Source organism: Malaclemys terrapin, chromosome 2, assembly GCF_027887155.1.
Source record: "Malaclemys terrapin pileata isolate rMalTer1 chromosome 2, rMalTer1.hap1, whole genome shotgun sequence".
In the NCBI taxonomy this organism is placed as follows: Eukaryota; Metazoa; Chordata; order Testudines; family Emydidae; genus Malaclemys; species Malaclemys terrapin.
The window spans coordinates 173813606-173832456 of NC_071506.1; the positions used below are offsets into that span (position 1 = coordinate 173813606).

Genomic DNA, 18851 nt, shown 5'->3' on the forward strand with positions numbered 1-18851 from the left:
CAGAAGGCTATACTGGAACACCTTTTGCATGTCTTTTGTCTAATGTTATTAACAGAGTACCCATGTAAATTTGACAGCAAATAAAAAAAAAAAGGGGGGGAGGCAATGTCTGAAAATAATAAGCATAGAGTTAAACTAAAACTGTTAAACTTTTTAAACAGAAAGATACCTAGATTGCTTTCTCTTTATCAAAGCACTATTAAAGAGATGAAATACATGGTTGGGGAGCGCAATCACACTTTTAAACTATTACTATTTCATAAAAGTATATTCCATTCAGTACTTTCCCCTCCACATTCACCCCAAAAAAATTGCTAGACCATCCCTTTTTTGTTCCCTACACATAGAAACTCCCCATCCTGGACTTTATCTCACTCTTGAAAACATTTTCTTCCATGACATCAATAAACCCTAGTTGCCAACTCTGAGAAGCATTAACTCTGTAACATAACAAAATGTAAAATAAAAAGCAAAGCATCAACACAAATGCTATCGCCAACTTGCAATCTGGCTGGTAACAGCAAACCACAGCCTCTGGGAGCTGCAGGCAGCTGTGCCTATGAACGATCAATGTAAACAAACTGTCTCGCGGTTCGCCAATGGATTACCCTGATGGGCCACGTTTGGCCCGCAGACTGCCCACCTCTGACTTACACCATCAGTTTTCAAACAGTGGTTGTGGACCACTACTGATCTGAAAGACTTAACTGATGATCCACAGAAATAAAACATTTAAAATCATGCCTTTGTGGATTGGGAGTGGAGGCAGTCCATGAGGGGGAGCACTGTAACAAAGTGGTTCATGGAAAATTAGAACTAAAGAATATCTAGGCGTATACACTGTACATTTAGACAGTAAACTCTTTTGGACAAGGACTTGGTCTTTACTAGTCTAAAAAGAGCCTAGCACACTGCTGACACTATATAAAGTAATAAAAACTGATCAGTAAAGTAAGAAAATTAGAATTTTGTATTAGAATTGTCAAGCAAAATTGTTGCTGTTTTTCCAAGGCAGAAGGCTTTTGGATTAATTAATCTGAATATTACTTAATTGTTATTTCTATAGTAATGTAACTGAACAAGCAGTAAAATACAATACACTCTATAATTTTCTAGTAATTAACTGGAGAACTTTTAGATCTCATTCAGATATCCATAGTTTTACTTAACCGATAAAAAGATTGTTCCAGATTTTCAGCTATGACCTAGGAGTAGTTATAACAGCTACAGAGTTTTCCTTTGCACTACCCCAGTGCTGGACAGGATGCATGACAGGCTTGTCCCCTGGTGAAAATTAAAATAACCTGAAGGCTGCTCTAAATTATGCTGGCTGCCAACAATTCCAAGGAGAGTAATAGCAGCCACATTACACGAGGCAATCTGGCCCACTATAAACAAATTTACTCTCAACATAAGGCAGATCTTAACCTCCACTATCTCTCGTAACTTCCATGAACCCAGGACATTTCGCAAGATTGTCAACTCTCTGATTGCATCCTAAGTCTTGCAATATTTGGTCTTTTCTTAAAAACCTAGCTCCCAGAGTCAAGTGATTAAATGAGAATCTCAGCTTTCATTTTAAAAAGTTTTCTAGTCCTCACGCTTCGGGAGGAAAAGCTTGAAAACGAACCCTAAAGGATCAAAACCCAAAAGCCAAATATAATACATTTTGGATTCATTTTATTTCCAATTTTTAAGCCAAATCTCGTGATTTTTGAGACCTCACTAGTGGCTTTTGAATGCTTAGGTTTGTCAATACTGATTCAGCAGTTTTACCAAAAAACAGTCAAGGCTTACCATTGACTCTGGGCAATATTCTGGTGCCCGCTGCAGCAAATGTTTCAAACGGGAATCACTTTTAGAGGATAAAATCTGTTACAAAAAGATCAGAAGATAACATTTTTAAAATATCAGAACCAATTAGGAAAAAAAAGCATACATTAAAGCTCATTTGTCTTTTTTAATTTTGCTTTCCTAAATTCACAGTTTGGTTTTATTTAATTAGTAAGTTTTTGTGATAACTTTCACTAGCAGTAAATTTGTGTACCATAACACATTCACATTGTGTACATAACACATACATATATAAAGAAAGTTTACTTGTAATTTGAGTTTACTGGACAATCTTTCAGACATACAACACTTGTTTTTGGAGAGGGGAAGAAAATTTCTTCTTGTTTCTAAAAATGGAATATATATTCTCTTACTCAGAAACTCTTGGTCCATTCAACAGCACAAGATTGATAGTAAAAAGCACGTTAGACCAGAAGTGGGCAAACTTTTTGGCCGGAGGGCCACATCTGGGTATGGAAATTGTATGGTGGGCCATGAATGCTCACAAAATGGGGGGTTGGGGTGCATGATGGGGTGAGGGCTCTGGCTAGGGGGCCAGAAATGAGGAGTTCAGGGTGCAGGAGGGGGCTCTGGGCTGGGGCATGACAGGGGTGAAGGCTCTGGCTGGGGATGCAGGCTCTGGGCTGGGGCTGGGGATGAGGGGTTGGAGGTGCAGGAGGGGGATCATGGCTGTGGCAGGGGGTCGGAGCGTGTGAGGGGGTCAGGGGTGCAGGCTCCGAGTGGCGCTTACTTCAAGCAGCTCTTGGAAGTAGCGGCATGTCCCCCCTTCCAGCTCCTACACGGAGGCACAGCCAGGGGCTCTGCGCACTGTTCCATCCACAGGTGCTGTCCCAGCAGCTCCCAGGAGCCATGGTTCCCAGCCAATGGGAGCTGCGGGGGCGGCGCTTGGGGTGGGCAGTAGCACGTGGAGCCCCCTGACTGCCCCTACGCTTAGGAGCCGGAAGGCAGACATGCCCCTGCTTCCAGGAGCTGTGTGGAGCGGGGCAAGCCCGGGACCCTGCTCCCTGGCGGGAACTCAAGAACCGCATTAAAATGTCTGAAGGATCAGATGCGGCCCCCAGGCCATAGTTTGCCCACCCGAGTTAGACTGTAACAAAAGTTATAATATGGAGATCTTTGGGGATTCAGAGAAACAAAGCTGCTAGGACCTAGTTTCACGCTTCCTTGCTACAAGATACATTTTATACTAACATTCCTGCTAACTTGTGACTGAAAGCAAGGAATTACTTTACTGCAGTTCCACTTCTCTAAGTGTATCATTTGACTGGATTCCTACTCTTTGGTAAGGAGTGCCTGAAATTCATGTAGCTTTCAAAGATTTTTTGGCCCTCTGCAGCATAGTCAAGCCAGTCTCATTCTGAAACCAGCTGCCAGTGCCTCCATGCCCTTTAGAACAACCAATTTCAGTTCATTGATGACTGGAAAGTAGAGAGCTCCCCGAGTTATTGAGCAGAAAATGGACAGCTCCCCAAATTATATATGTAACAGATGCCCAATGAATATTTATGACTGTTTCATCTGGAAGAGGGGGGAGGGTGTCACTAAAAATATTACTCCCATTTCCCCCAGCCATGACAGTTGCAAGGTGAGAAGGAATCAAGGCAAAATTATATCTTCAGACAATGTACTTATCTTACAGTGACTGTGGTTCTTCAAGACATGTTGTCCACATGTATCCCATTCTGTGTGCACGTGCTCAGTGATTGCTTGCCAAAAGAATCCAGTGTGCATTAGGGCCATTCCTATATCCTGGATGCCCTCATGCCTCCTCACCTTAAGGCATAAAGTGTGGACCTGGCCCAACTGTGTCTCAGTTCCTTTGCCAATACAGAATCCTGGTAGTACAGAACTCCATTATTGTGAGGAAAGAATGTGGGTTATGGAATCCATGTGGACAACATATTGAAGAAGCAGAAGTTCCAATAGAGAAGGCCCTCCGCTACTGTACACCCCACATCCACCTCATGGCAGCAGTTTGTCCTTATTGAAAACTATACGCTGAGCCTTTGAAGAATACCCTTCCTTCCCACTCCCCTACCATCCCTTTTGGCAAATCACCTTTTTATTTTTGGAAGGCCTGGAAGCAAATTAGCTCAGGCCACTCAGTCTTGGAGATTAACAACGTGGGACACCACATTCAACTTCATTTCCTTCCTACCCTCAAACCCTGTCTCTCCCATTTAGCAGCAACATCAGCTCATCATCCTTATGTCCAGGGTCATTTTACCACTCTACAGTTGCCAGGTTCCTCACGGGCCTTATTTACGCATTTCCCCCAGTCTAGGAGCCTCCTCTTTCCTAGGACCTAAATATCATTTTAGCGTAATTAATGGGACATCCATTTGAGCCCCTAGCAATGTTTTCCTCTATACCCGCAGGACACAGGTTGCCCACCACTGCTCTATACCTATGAAAATGACTTTTTCAGTAGCTATAAAATCAGCTTGAAGGATAGTGGAGATTCAGGCCCTCATGACTGGTCCACCTTATATGGTGTTCCTAAAGACAAAAGGGACCCTTAAACCTCATTCCCAGATTTTCATTTAAATATGGATTTCACAAATCCCACTCTAACCAGGGGAAAGCCAAATTCCATACCCTTGATGTGATTAGGGCTTTTCCATATTACCTTGAGAGAAGAAGACCCCAGGCTGTTTGCTGAATTTGTAATGAGTGAAAGGTCAGGCAATATTCACCCAAAGACTATTTTACAGAGTATCTAATTGTATTATATCACGCAAGGAGTTGGCTAGATTAGATCCACCCATGTGGCTTAGCGCCCACTCCACCAAGTCTCATGCAGCTTCTCTCAGAAGCATACCAATTTCAGAAATTTGCAGGGCAGCTAAGCTGGGATCAGTACACACTTTTCCCCAGCACTGTTTCTTAGCTGAGGCCTCAAGATCTGATGACTGCTTTGGCATAGGCTGTCCTGAAAAACATCATTTAAATAGGACTTCTAGCACCTACCTCCTGATTGGGATCACTGCTTGGTAGTCACCAGAATACAGGTGTACAATCATTTGAAGAAAGAATGGTTATTTATCCTCTGTGGTTCTTCCTCAGCAGCTCCAATTATATTTCTCGGTTATAGTAATAGGTGGAGGGCCTTTATCTAGAGGAGCTTTGTGACCTGGCTTGCTTTCTCCTGTGGGCTAGCGGGTAGACTTTCAAGGGATGGGGAATGTGTCTCAAATCTTTCAGAGACTGGAGGGCTTCATCAGTTCTTGTATACAAGAGCTCACAACCTTCAAATGGGAGGTCTTCAAGTGTTGTCTTAACCTCCTCTGGTATTCCTGAAGATTGTAACCAAGAAACCCAAGACATCAATGGAGTTGGTCACTGATCATGCTGCAGTGATATTTCAACTACCAATTGTCCCTCAGCTACAGCAGACTTCAGTTCCTCCTAATGTTATTGAGGGAGTTTCTCAAACTGTGATACACTGTCCTAATTAAGATAATCGTATTTTGACAAAAGTGCCTGGTAATTTGTAGTGCTCATCTGTAGGCTTGACAACAAGTACTTTTTCCTGAAAAATAAATCTAAATTTTTTATACCCTTGTCTTTTGGTGTAAATTTTGGGGGTCCTTTATCAGGACCTTTTTGATACATTGCTACGGCTATCAGAGATCCAGAAAATGGGTGCATGTAAAGATATTCAAACCACTTGAAAGGACTTGATCTATATTGTCAGAGTTAGATGCATCAGATGCCAGAGTCTGACAATTTTATTTTGGAGGGAGGGGGACTGATTCCCACAGTAATAAGTAAGTGGGCCGTAAAACTCTGATCTAATTTCAGTTGCTGTGCTTAGTGTGAAGGTTCTGAGTGATGTTGATGGCCACAGGAGGTCAGACTAGATGATCTGGTGTTCCTTTCTGGACTTAAACTCTATGACTAAGTAAAATCAATTTATTCATGTCTGAATATTGGTGACATCATAGCAGAAAGAAGCCTTATCAATCTATCACTAGCTTCGTGAACTTAGCAGCTGACATCCCAGTGATCTGCGACATACCATCTCTCTCTCTCCTCTCTCTAGTCATCCCCTACTACAATGACCCACCACCATTCCTTCTATGATAACTTGCTTTAGAGTATTTCTATCTGTATGCCTGATGTGACCTAAGTTCATGCTTACTGATTTCTGACAACATGGTCTGCTTCCCTCCAATAATATTTCTTAGACAAGCATTCATCTTCTTTTCCATCCAGGAGATATGCAGGAGTCTTTGGCAGCGCCACATCCTAAATGCTTCTGTTTTCTTGCTAGCAGCATTAATTTCCCGTGATTCACATCCATAAGTCACTATGGAAAAAATTAAGCTTCCAATAGCCCCACGTTAATTGGCATGGCCAGCCTTCTAGGTATGTTGGAATGCAAAATGTTCAAAAGCTTATGTGATATTTCCTACATTAGCTCCAGGACTTCTAACATATCTGCCATGAACAATTTTGAAATCATTGAACTGAGTGGAAGTAGACAAAACTATTCCCTCATCTGGTGAAGAAGGGAAGACTGCTGCTGATTTCAAGTGTTCCTTCATTCCAGGCGCTCTTCCTCACTTTCCTGTTCTTCCTGGTGTACAGTCTGAGTCTGTGCCAGCTGTGACTCAAGCCACTTTACGAGGGGAGGGATATCTAACTCTGGGAGGGGGGCAGGAAAAGTAGGTTTCTGCACCTGTTGCATCCCACAACGGGCCCGATAGGGCCAAGATTGCACATGTAGGGGATTAGAGGCTGTGGACCACAGGGGTGGATAAGAAGTAGGAAGAGTAAAGTATGGTATCCAACATTGCTCCTGATTTTACATTCACAGGAAAACTGTACTACATAGGATCCAGAAGGAGGTAAATGATAAACTAAGAAATCAGTATCAGAGGGGTAACCGTGTTAGTCTGGATCTGTAAAAAGCAACAGAGAGTCCTGTGGCACCTTTAAGACAAACAGATATATTGGAGCATAAGTTTTCGTGGGTGAATACCCACTTCTTCAGACGCAGAAATTACTGTGAATCACCTTTGTTAAGTTTAATACTTCTTGGCCAAATTCTGACCTCAAATAGGCACATGCATCTCCCACTGACTTCAATGTGAGTTTATGCATATAATCAGAGGGAAGAATATGGCTTTAAAAGTTAAGATCTGTTAATTAAAACAGAACTATTACATAAACTATCAAGGTCTCTTGTGACATTCAGGGTCTACATGCACTGAATATAACTGCTCCCTATGGGAGTGAAACACTTATCAATTTCAGGTCCACTTTTCAAGTAACTGTTATAATCTTGAATATACAAATTCAGAAGTGAATCAATTTTCTTGCTACTGCCCAAGTTTAAAACAAGCTTACCTGTTCACAAACATCACGGCACATTAAGTTATCCTTTGCATGATTACAACATGACATACCTACAGGAAAAATGAAGAATTCCTTAGCACCAGTAAAATAATTTAAATATATACAGTGAATTTAACTACCTTTTAAATGTTCCTTTGAAAAGTAACTATTTATGCTTTTCACTCTGCAGTTCATCTTTAATGATTAAAATTCAGAACTCAAGAGATATATTGAACAGGCACAGAATGTGAACAATGCCTGCGGTGGCCCATCCAAGACAGGATTGAAGACTACTACCAAAGCAGTTTAGCAAAACTGTTCCTGAAGTGGTTGTACACAGAGGATTTAGACCCCACGGCTGATAACCCAACAGCTTTTGCTAGCACTAAATTCACTAAGATATATACTTTAAAAATTTACAAAATTGCAAAAACAACCAACCCACATCTGAATAGACAATTTTGTGTCTTAAATCCATTTGGCTTATTATTAAACTAGCATAAGAATAATGGATATTTCAAGGGTCAGGGCAGAGGGCTGTGGGAGGGGGTTCAGGGATCAGGGCAGAGGGCTGGGGGGGTGCAGGGCAGAAGGCTGTGTGTGTGTTGGGATGTGGGGGTGCAGGGCAGAAGGCTGCGGCGCATGGGGGGTGCAGGGCAGAAGGCTCAGTGTGTGGGGGGGGTTCAGGGCAGAGGGATGGGGCATGCAGGGCAGAAGGCTGGGGTGCTCGGCTCGTGGGGGTGCTCCCAGCCCCCTGCCCTGAGTGGCTCCTGGCAGGGGGCTGGAAGGGATATGCCCTGTTCCACCCCCCCCTCCCCTCCCGGCTCCGTCCCTACCTCTCTCTGCCTCCTCAATGGAGCTGTGTGCACGCTGCCACTCTTCCCCCGCCCCGTCGCTAGGGCCATCAGCTGATTGGCCTGGGAGGGAGAGGAGGAAGGGCCAGAAAGCACCACGCTGGGGAAAGAAGCTGGGGAGGCGGGGAAACTTGGCTGCCGCAGAATCAAGCTTCTGCCTTTCAGGGGAGAGCGGTGGGCAGGGGGGCTGAGTGAAGCTGGGGGCCGGGACATGGCAGGGAGCTGCGTGCCACTCAAAACCATGTTTGGCACGCGTGCCGTAGGTTGCCGACCCCTGGAGTATACTCTCTGAAGCAGTCTCAGAGGAAGAGCTAGCAGATTAATTTTGTAAACAGTTTTTTTTAGCTAGGAAGAGAGAACCTGATCTGATGATTCTATGTAGGCTTGTCAGCCTAGCAAGGTAGACAGAGCGGCCCCTGGGAGCTGCAGGCGGCTGTGCCTACGGACAGTCTATGTAAACAGTCTCGCAGCCGGCCAGCAGATTACCTTGAAGGGCCACGTGCAGCCCCTGGGCCACAGGTTGCCCACCACTGATATATACATATACACGAGTAAGAGTGTGCATGGAAGTATATGTCTAAGCAATATAGAGGTTGCAAGCTGAAGCACTCAAAAGTCAGGAAATGCTAAAGTTAAGGCTGCAACTTTAACTGCCAGTTTGCCGTGCTCTTTTTTACAGCATAAATTTCTCCCTCATGCAGAGTACAATTTGGGTAGTGCAATTAATGGAGCAGCTGTTCAATATTTATTTTCATCCTCACTATTCAATGAGTGGAACCTTAACTCATGCACATATTAATAGATTATAAAGAATGAAACAGCATTCTTTCAGCGATCTGCCTAATTCCACACACATACACATTAGAGCAGAGGTCCCCAAACTATGGCGTGCGAAGGAACGTTCGGGGGGGGGGGGGGAAATGGCAGGGGCCTGGACATCCCCCCACGGGGGTGGGGAGGTAGTGTCACTCAGCTCCTCCCTACCCCCAGTTCTGTCCAGTCCTGCCCCCAGTCGCATCCCTGGCGCCCAGCCCTGCATCTGGCCCACTCCCAGCCTTGGCATGGTTCCACTCCTGCCCCCGCCTCCAGCCTCAGCCACTGCTCCATTCCCAGCACAGGCTGGGGGCGGGCGCAAAGCACACCTGGCTATGGACTTGGCTCTGGCCCCAGCCCCCGCCTCGGCTCTGGCCCCAGCCTCAAGTGCTGTCCCAGCCTCAGGCCCCTTATCCCTGTCTGCGTCCCCCACTACACCAGCTGCAGCCCCGCTCCCGGCCCTGGCTCCGGGGTAAGGGCAGGGGGACAGGGACAGGGATAAGGGGGGGGCGACCCTGAAAAGTTTGGGGACCACTGCATTAGAGCATGCATGTACAGTGCCAACAGAACTTTAAGAGAGCATTTCCACTCAACTACACGTGCATCTACGTGCAGTGCCAACATAATCATGCAAGATTCTACTTTTTTTTTTTTTAAAAAAGCAAAACACAACCCATTATTGTATAACAAAACCATGCACATGTATGCATACCAATGCATTAAACTCCTTGTGAACTGGTCTAAATGGATTTTACTGGACTAATAAAATGCATGTTACTCCTGGGGGCATTCTGCGCCAAAAATTAAAAATTTCTGAAAATTCAGCTAATGTTATTTGTCAAAATAACACTACATAATCACATCAGTTTCTATTATTTTGGTAATTTATTTCAAAATACCTGTCAGCAAGTATGTCTAACAATACAGACACACAAAAAATTCACCCAGGAGAAGAGAGTTAAAGAAACCACTATGACAATCCAGTTCCTTTTTCTCTGACCCCTTCCCTCCCTCCCCCCTGCCAGAGTCCAGCCGGTGGGCCATACACCCACAACACTCCGCCCCCCAGAGACCATCCACGGGCCCCCCCAGGCCCAGACACCCGCACCCAGGGCCGGTGCTACCATTAAGGTAAATTAGGTGGTTGCCTAGGGCGCCAAGATTTGGGGGCGCCAAAAAGCAGTGCCAATTTTTTTTTCCCCCACAGCAGAGCCCAGGGATCCAGAGGGAGAAATAGCTTAATGCTGGGTCCCAGGCTTGCACAGAATTTCCTATGCGCCGCCCTCTCCTTCCCTCAGGGCATGCTGGGAACTATAGTTGCCAGGAATCCTCTAGCTCCCTCTCCCCAGCAGTGTCTTCTATGTGTGAGCTGGGCTCTGATGGGTTCAGCAGTCCCTAGTGGCAGCTAGCAGCACTGCAGCCCACTTCTGTGGGGAAAAGGAAATTCTGCATGCACATTAATTTCTGCAAAATTCTGCATTGCGCAGTGGCACCGAATAACCCCAGGAGTACCACGGGTAACCTACAGATGATATACTAGTCAAATGCCACATTTATACCTGTTCTCATTGTGTCAAGGAAAAAAGTCCTTGCTGACACTTCTGTCACTGCAAGGAATGAACAGATGTCACAGGCGGGGCGCTGTGAAGTCTCAAAGGAAGAGGAATCTTTGCAGCTTTGAGGGAGACTAGCTTCATCATAAACAGGTTGCATGATGTTCTTAGTTTAGTGAATATTTTATTGAGCTAAGGTATAATTAACAGCAGCTTTCCTTTAAACAGTCTTTTAGCATTTCTATTATAAGGTGGTTTTAGGAGTTTACAACTATAAAATAAATTAACTTCAGCTTGAAATTTGGCAAAAACAATAACTTAGCCTTGAAGCAAAATATGTTTGTTTTTAAAAAAATATGTTTTATAGAGAAACAGATTCAGCTGCTAAGCAATAGAATTGCAAAAGAGTTCACTGGTTTTGAATTTTTTAAGATTTTGTAATGGAAAAATCATCTAACAGGTCAGCTGCCAAAAAAACATAGGTAGAACCACTAATGGCTACTGGATAGATTATCTACTTAAAAAAAAAAAAAATCAAAAGTACCATAAAATATTCCATTATAAACACAGCCAGTAAGGGATATTGTCACATCTAGACTATTCAAGAATTCACAAACAACTTCATACAGTCCAAAATACAAAACAGAATTCTCATAATAAACTATACTCCACAACAACTGAGATTTAATACATATGAGTCATCAGCATTTGATTTCCTAAAAGGTTTCATTTGGCCTTGTTGGCATCCAACATATAAATCAAAGTGGCAAGTCATTTCATTTTTGTCTCTCCCATCACTTTTATTCTCTGTTTGTACAGCACCTATCACAGTGGGGACCTGGTCTATGACTAGGGCCCTTAGATACAACAGTAATACAAATATTCAGCAACAGCCAGTTTACCAAGGAAAGTGTCCTTTTCCAAAACAACGCCAGTCTGTATGAGCCTCACATAATGTGAGGGTTTGATAGGTAGGAAATAACTCCTTGAGATAGGAAAAGGAAATAAGGCTTCCCCCTTCCCCCGGTTTGTATATCAAGTAAAAAGACAGAAGGGTCTAAAGGAATGTTGCCTCCTCTGTAATATTTCACTCTATTTATACACCCAGCAGTGTATTAAATCATTTCTCTGTTTACAGTCCTGTCAGACATTTTTCAATCTCCATGAATGTGCTCCAAACCAAGCCATTTTGAATGTTTCAAAACCAAGAAATATTCTATCAAATGCTTTATTAAATTCTAACTGTACCTACTATACTCCCTATACCAATGAATTTGGTAATTCCATAAAAAGAATACAATCAACACGTTTGTCTACCACGATTTGTTCTTTATAAGCCTAATCTGTTTTCTGTCCATGGGTTCATTATGCTATAAATATCTGAAGAGGTTCTCTCTCAATGCGATCCATTATATTACTAAGGACTGAAGTTACACTTCCAATTTGACATTACATTCACAACTTCACATGAAACTAAGTCAGGATTGTAAACTTTCAAAACTAGTAAGGGAATATGAATGCTACAGTTTAATATAATGCTATAGCTGATGTTCACACATGGGTGGGGTGTCTCTGCCAGATGACGGTTGAAGCAGCACATGAAGAGAAATCCTCTACTAAAAAGTGAGTATGGAGGAGAATGCACAAGGAAATCCTTTTACGGTATAAAGATCTACAGCAAAATTATTTGAACCCATATTAGTACAGCCTTGTAAATCTCCAATTACTTTCCCTAGGTAAGTGGGTAAATTGGGCATGCAAGTAGAAACTGACCCTTTAAGTGCTTGGACTGCTGCTCTGCCAGTGGCTCTCTTAAGAGACACTAAATACTTGCAAGCAGCTCCATTCTTCCCAGGAACTCTGGACTCATATTACAACCTTATATCTATCAAGGAGTGGGGGAAAGGATGGAAGATGGATTTGTGGAGCCATTAGGACAGAAGCCACCTACTTTATGAAGCACACTGGGTTTGGGACTTGGACCATACCAATGGGCACTAGAGGGAAGACAACCAGTAGGCCTGTTTTTAGACACACATACACCACACCAACTTCCCCCACAGGTGCACACATCTTCTTCCTAGACTCCTCTTTGACAAGCCAACGCATGTTAGCTTTTCCTCTGCCCTCCTCCTCCTCTTCCAATTTCAGGGATCTGTTCCTGCTCCAACTTTTTTCAATATATTTACAAATGACTTGCTTCCAATATCTTAAGTATGCAGAGGACACCTACCTTGTTTCAAGAGATATACACCTCAAGAAAACTAAGGACAACCTAAATTAAGACATGGAAGCCATCACTGGCTATTGCAAGAAGTGGAGATTTAAGCGCAGTGTGTCAAAGACAGTACCATCAAGCTTCCTTCTCAACCACACCAATGAACTCAACATCTTCTTATACGGAGAATGACTGGCACATGACTCTAAGTCAGTATATCTCGGAGTAATTCTAACTCACACACTTACCTAACAAGGACCACCTAATCAAGGAAGCTCAGAAGATAAAGAGCAGAAATGGTCTCCTAAATAAGATTGTGGGCTCAACTTGGGGATCTAATGAGTAAACACTGCACAGCTTGGCACTAGTTCTCTGCTACTCAGCTGGAGAATACAGTGCTCTTGTACCGCTAAACTCTTCCCACACAAAGCTACTTGTTGTACAACTGAATCAAACGATGAGCATAACAACAAAAGAGACCAACAAACACCAAGTGATACCAGTCCTCTTTAATATCCTGTCTCCTAACATCAAGCCTTATATTACAGCAAAGAACCTCCTTGACAAAATTCAAAAGATACCACAACTACCACTTTTCAAAGATATATGGGAAGCCCCTCACCACTGGCTCATCAGTAGAAGACCTATCCGTTTACTACGTTCCCAACAATCTCTACAGCAGACACTGCCACTCCGGGAATGAGCTGTTCCCTCTTAAGAAACTCCCTCCTCATCACTCAGTCCTATAAGCAACTGCCTCCCTTCGAGCTGCCATGCTATCTCTGTTGCAAGCTCAACCATTTCAAATAAGGGTGGGTGAGGTATGAGCTGAATGACCACACCTGGGAGATTGAAACAGCCCTCAGTGCAGCAGCAATGTGGAGGATGTTGCACACCTACTAAATGGCTGCTCATCTTGTGCTGGTCTACCAGGATGACTTTCCAGAATCCACACTGCTGACTCGAAGGCTACTGAATGGCTAAAACATGTGATGCCAATCTAAGCCCTTTTGACATTTTTCTTACCCGCCCCCCCCCTATACATCTCTGTTTTATCTCCTTACTTCATATTTTGAACATCTTTACTGTACCACTTGTGCATTTGCTAATAAAAATAAAATAATAAAACATTAAAATAATAATAAAATTTACCAAAAATATTAGCTTGAAATTCTAACAATTTCAAAAACAGTTATGTCAAGGAATCTCAAAATTTGTTTTATTAGTCTTGAGTTAGTATTAGTACCTTTTAAGGTTGGTTTTTTTGTTTTTGTTTTTGTGTTTTTTTTAAATTGGGTGATTAATTTTAGGGATAATCACTACAAACATTTAATCTCCGAGGACTCTAAAAGGTCCTTCAATAGACGTCATGCAGACTTTTCAATTATACCTCAGATTTCCTAATCTCCTAAACTTTACCATACTCAATTCTAATACCCTAGTATTGTGTATCCTGTGAATGATTCTTTAGAATGGTGAATTCAGTCACTGGTACCAAGATTTCACTTGACTCTCGATCAGTTCTCCTCTAGCTGTAAGAAATGGGTTCACGATGTCAACTTCAGATCATAAAATTGTCTTATGTAACTTATTAACAATTTTGAGCATTATGTTCGGCTGATATCTGGATAGTTAAAATTCCCCATGAAAACTATATCCCATTTCAAGTATCTCAATAATTGGCCTAGAATGATTTTGTAGTTCTTCAATCTAGGAGATCTGTGGTAGATGCCCACTGTCATTTCCAATCTCTCTTTAATTCTTTGGACCCTATTCACACAATTTCATCATTACACCATTTATAGTCTCATTCTCTGACATTCTTGATAAGGACAAATATAGATTGCACCATCTATACAGATATTCAGATTATGAAAATCATCCTTCCATGTTAAATTTATATCAACTAAAATCAGGGGTTCTCAAACTTCTTAAAAATTGTGCCCCACATACGAATAAAGAGATCATCTTTTGGATCATCCCACACCAATTCCTAATCAGGTAATATTTTAGTGAAACTACAGCAGCTATTAGGAAAGAACTGTATATAGTGTACAATTTAGCAAGTAGAAACAAAGACAAGAATTAACACCATGGACATGGTCTGCTGCACGGTGGAAATTTTTAAAATGCTAGACCGGGATTCGGCAACCTTTGAGAAGTGGTGTGCCAAGTCTTCATTAATTTAAGGTTTCGTGTGCCAGTAATACATTTTACATTTACAGAAGCCGGCAGACAGAACCCCTAACAGACCCTAACAGACCCTAAATGCGGCTCCTTAAGTTCCCTCTGAGCTGCATGGCTTCACAGCAGACTAAATAGCTGCACAGCAGCTCTAAAGGGCCATGCAGCAAAAACCTGAAGACAAGAGGTAGGAGGTGGGTGGGAACTGGGGAGGGGAGCAAGTTGGGGCTTGCAGGGCTGCTGTGGGCCTCTCCCACAGCCCGGAGCTCCCTGCTGCTGGCAGAGGGTAGAGAGGATGTCTTTCCCCCGGAGCGCCATGCTGCCTGCCGGCAGGGGGGAGAGAAAGCCCCTTCCCCTGGAGCTAACTGCTGCCGGCAGGGAGAGGGCTGGGAGGAGTCCTCTGAGCCCAGCCCTGGGGCAGTCTGCCTTCACCCCAAACTCCTTATCCCCAGCCCCACTCCAGAGCCCACACCCCAGCTATAGCCCACACATACCCCCCACATCCCAACCCTCTGCCTCAGCTCTGAGCCCCCTCCTGCACCCTGAACCCCTCATCTCTGGCCCCACCCCTCAGCCCTCCCCTCTGCCTCAGCCCTGAGCCCCCCCCACACACACTGCAAACCCCTCACCCCTGCACCCCACCCTCTGCTCTACCCTGGGCCACCTCTCACCCCTCAGCACCACCTTATGTGGCTCTCACATTTAAGGGTTTTTTTTTTACCAAAGTGGCCCCCACTTCAAAATAGAGAAGAGCACCGTGCTAGTGTGTTCATACTTGCAGAGTTGCAATAATCCCACTTGGAGATCTTGAAGGCCAGAATCACAGTGATCAGCCCTGAATCCCACTTGTGAGGGGGACTGGGAAACTGGCAGGGAGTAACTGTGTTTGCAAATGGTTCTTTACTTGATTCTTGAGTAATTAATGGAAATCATCATATTGGGCAGTAGTTTCCAAGATCTGTTGGTCTAGAAGTAGCCAATTCTAAAAAACTGAATCTATGGCATACATTACAACTATATGCCACTCTGTCTTCCTGATGATTCCCATTCAAGTGCTTGTTTTCTTGATGGTGGACTGGATATTGCTAGTCTCAGTATAAGGCACTCTCTTTGGCAGAATTGCCTAATGCAGGGTTACTTTCACCTTCCTCTCTAGCAGCTGGTATGGCTAGTGTTAGGTGCAATTTCTGAATCACTGATATAAACCAGTATGGCAATTCTACTTTTCCTAATTGCAACTGAAGCTCTTGCATATTTTCCTCCCTAATGGAAAAATGTTGACACTTCATATACATGTAGCTCTCATGATAATGTGTAAATAGGACACTGCACACATTCCACATGGAATTCCTGGGATCTTCCAGAAGCCATTTTTTATATCATTTTTTTATTTTCATTTCAAGATAACTGGCCTCTTGTTGGATTTGTTACCACCTTAACTCACCTATTAGCATTCTTCTAATTACTGCTAGGTTAACATTAAAAAATGAAGTCTCTGTCCCATCCCTCAGTTAGCAGCTTAACTCCCACTCAGAACAAATTCCATTTGTTTGGACACACTGTTTTATTTTGAAGCTAAATGCCCTCAGCTGGACATTCATTTATTTACACTGTAGCTTTCCAGACAAGCAGTAACCTCTAGATTGATCAGTTCTTTGAACTGCTATTATTTTTACTGTCTCTTTAAATAACATTCCAGATAAATAAAATACTTTGAAATAATTTCAAAGTATTAATTTAATGATGTCAGTTCAAGTTTAACACACAATGGCATTCCTAGGACCGCAGAAGACAAAAATGACATAACATAAATCAAACACTAAGGATCTAATGTCTGCAGAATACATATTTTGACATCAGTATAAATAAAAAATTGGTGGCTCACATGAAAATCAAATTACTCTCTTAACATATATGGACTACCAAAAATCAATGGTGGGCCAAAAAAAAAATTGTCTTTTGGTAGCACATGATGTTATCAAATTAAATGTTCACCCAAATTAGATTTGGAACCAAACTCTGCATTTTTCCTTAACAGAAGGAAAATTCCACTCAAACAGGAAGCTCAAGGAATCAATTTCTATAAAAATGTATCTCTTTAAAAAAAAATTTGTCCGTAAGACTTCAAAGATAGCTCCCAATATAAGCCAAATAAAAATCAATTCATAGAATCCCAGGGTTGGAAGGGACCTCGGGAAGGTCATCTAGTCCAACCCCCTGCTCAAAGCAGGACCAATCCCCAGACAGATTTTTGCCCCAGATCCCTAAATGGCCCCCTCAAGGATTGAACTCACAACCCTGGGTTTAGCAGGCCAATGCTCAAACCACTGAGCTATCCTCCCCTCAAGAACGTAGTCTTCTTGAGTCTACAAACCAGGTTCCCACTCCTCTGTTGTTCATGATTTTCTCCCAGCAGCTTGAAATTAGCAAGACTCCGGTCAGTTTTACTCGTATATTTAGAACTCTACAGGCAATGCAAAACTTATCAAAATAACCTAAATTCCACATTGCTGCTTTCCCAAGTAACAACAAAGATAGGGATGATGCCCCGCAAAAGATCTGGGGGAAATACAAAAGATTTAGCCCACTAAAGAAAGTCTCATATTCAGCTGGTACCAGCACCTCCTTCATACTGCCTTCTTGTTCTACAGAAGAAATTTTTTTTTTTTTTAAGTGAAAGCTAAGTCTCTAGATGTTATAATTCCAATACAGCCTCAAAATATGACCCAAGTGTAATGGATGCAGTGCCACCTGTCTGTTTGCAGAACTTAAAACTAAAGCGCTACGGTATTATGTGCACCGTTCAGTTACATGGGTGCTAATTCAGAGGCCAATGATAATACTTTAAATGCTAACATTATTAACTCTTTCATGGTTCAAAGTATATAAGAAAAGAGTGGGAAGATCATATTTCCAAGATCTGAAACATCTAATGTGCCAGCTCATTTTGGCACTACCCATGGGTTCACTTGGTATATACCATGACAGAAGTGGAGCTGATACGTAATCTATAATAATTTTATGAACATTGTATGTGACAGGTGAGTGAGGGAAATTATTCTACATTGGATTATAAAACTTTCCTGTGTGAATGCACTGATCTAATTTACACTGGGGCTGTGGGGGAAGAACAGAGAAGCAACATAATGGCTTCCCAGATAAGAACATCTAGGTACACAGTGGAAAGACAATGGACACAAGCTGTTGGTGACAAACTTTTAAACTAACAAAATGTAAGCCTTGTTCTGCCAATGCTGGAAACTAACAGGTCACTGGGCTAAAAAGTGACTTTGCCATTGAGAAGGAGTGTGATCAGAAGGACTTTACACAATTTTACAAGGAGTCTCTCCCTGAGTCTGGATGAGAAATGGTTTGGGAGTTTAGGGAACTGAGTATGCCCTCCAGACCCTAGAGGTCTCAGAATAGTCTTCAGGAAATTAGACCAACCACATTTTCCCTGTGTGGAAAATGGTTAAATGACTGATAAACTAGGCTGCCTTATAGTTTTTAAGATACACACTACAGAGAAAACATTTGTTCTAAATAAATAAAATTTTGCTTTAAGGAAACTGTTTGGCCACTGATTACCACCATCATTGCCCCAGAGGGTAACAAAATGTCCAAGTCTGAGCTTAACTCAGACCTGCAGAGATGATCGAGGTTGATACTCAGGGGACTAAAACTCAACACCCAGTCTGAGAGCAGAAGACTCACATGATTCCATCCTAAGAGAGAGGTGATGGCCAGAGGCCTGAGATATAAGGGGCTGGCCTCAGAGAGACCAAGAGAAGTCAGAGGCGCAGTTTGTCCAGGGACTGAAACACCACCGTTTTTTTCTGCCTCCAGTTATGAAGGAGCCAAACCCAAAGAGCCTAGCAAAGCCCAGTGGGGATTTTAACACCCCTCCCCCAGGGAAAGCCAAGCAGGACATATGAGCTTCACCAAGGTCAAGTCAAGCCTGAAAAGCCCAACACAGCCCATTAATTTATTCAGACTCTACTGAAAATAAGTCATGCCTAGAGAACATGCATG

General features: G+C 42.9%; 1 protein-coding gene across 1 annotated transcript in view; it reads right to left on the reverse strand.

Annotated features, from left to right (window-relative positions):
* RECK (reversion inducing cysteine rich protein with kazal motifs) overlaps positions 1 to 18851 on the reverse strand; it is a 134582-nt gene that overhangs the window by 113778 nt on the left and 1953 nt on the right. The window contains exons 2-3 of the mRNA XM_054018966.1: positions 7210 to 7268; positions 1798 to 1872 (exon numbers count right to left, since the gene is read on the reverse strand). Coding sequence (XP_053874941.1) covers positions 1798 to 1872; positions 7210 to 7268 — 134 coding nt within the window. The remainder of the gene's footprint in view (positions 1 to 1797; positions 1873 to 7209; positions 7269 to 18851) is intronic.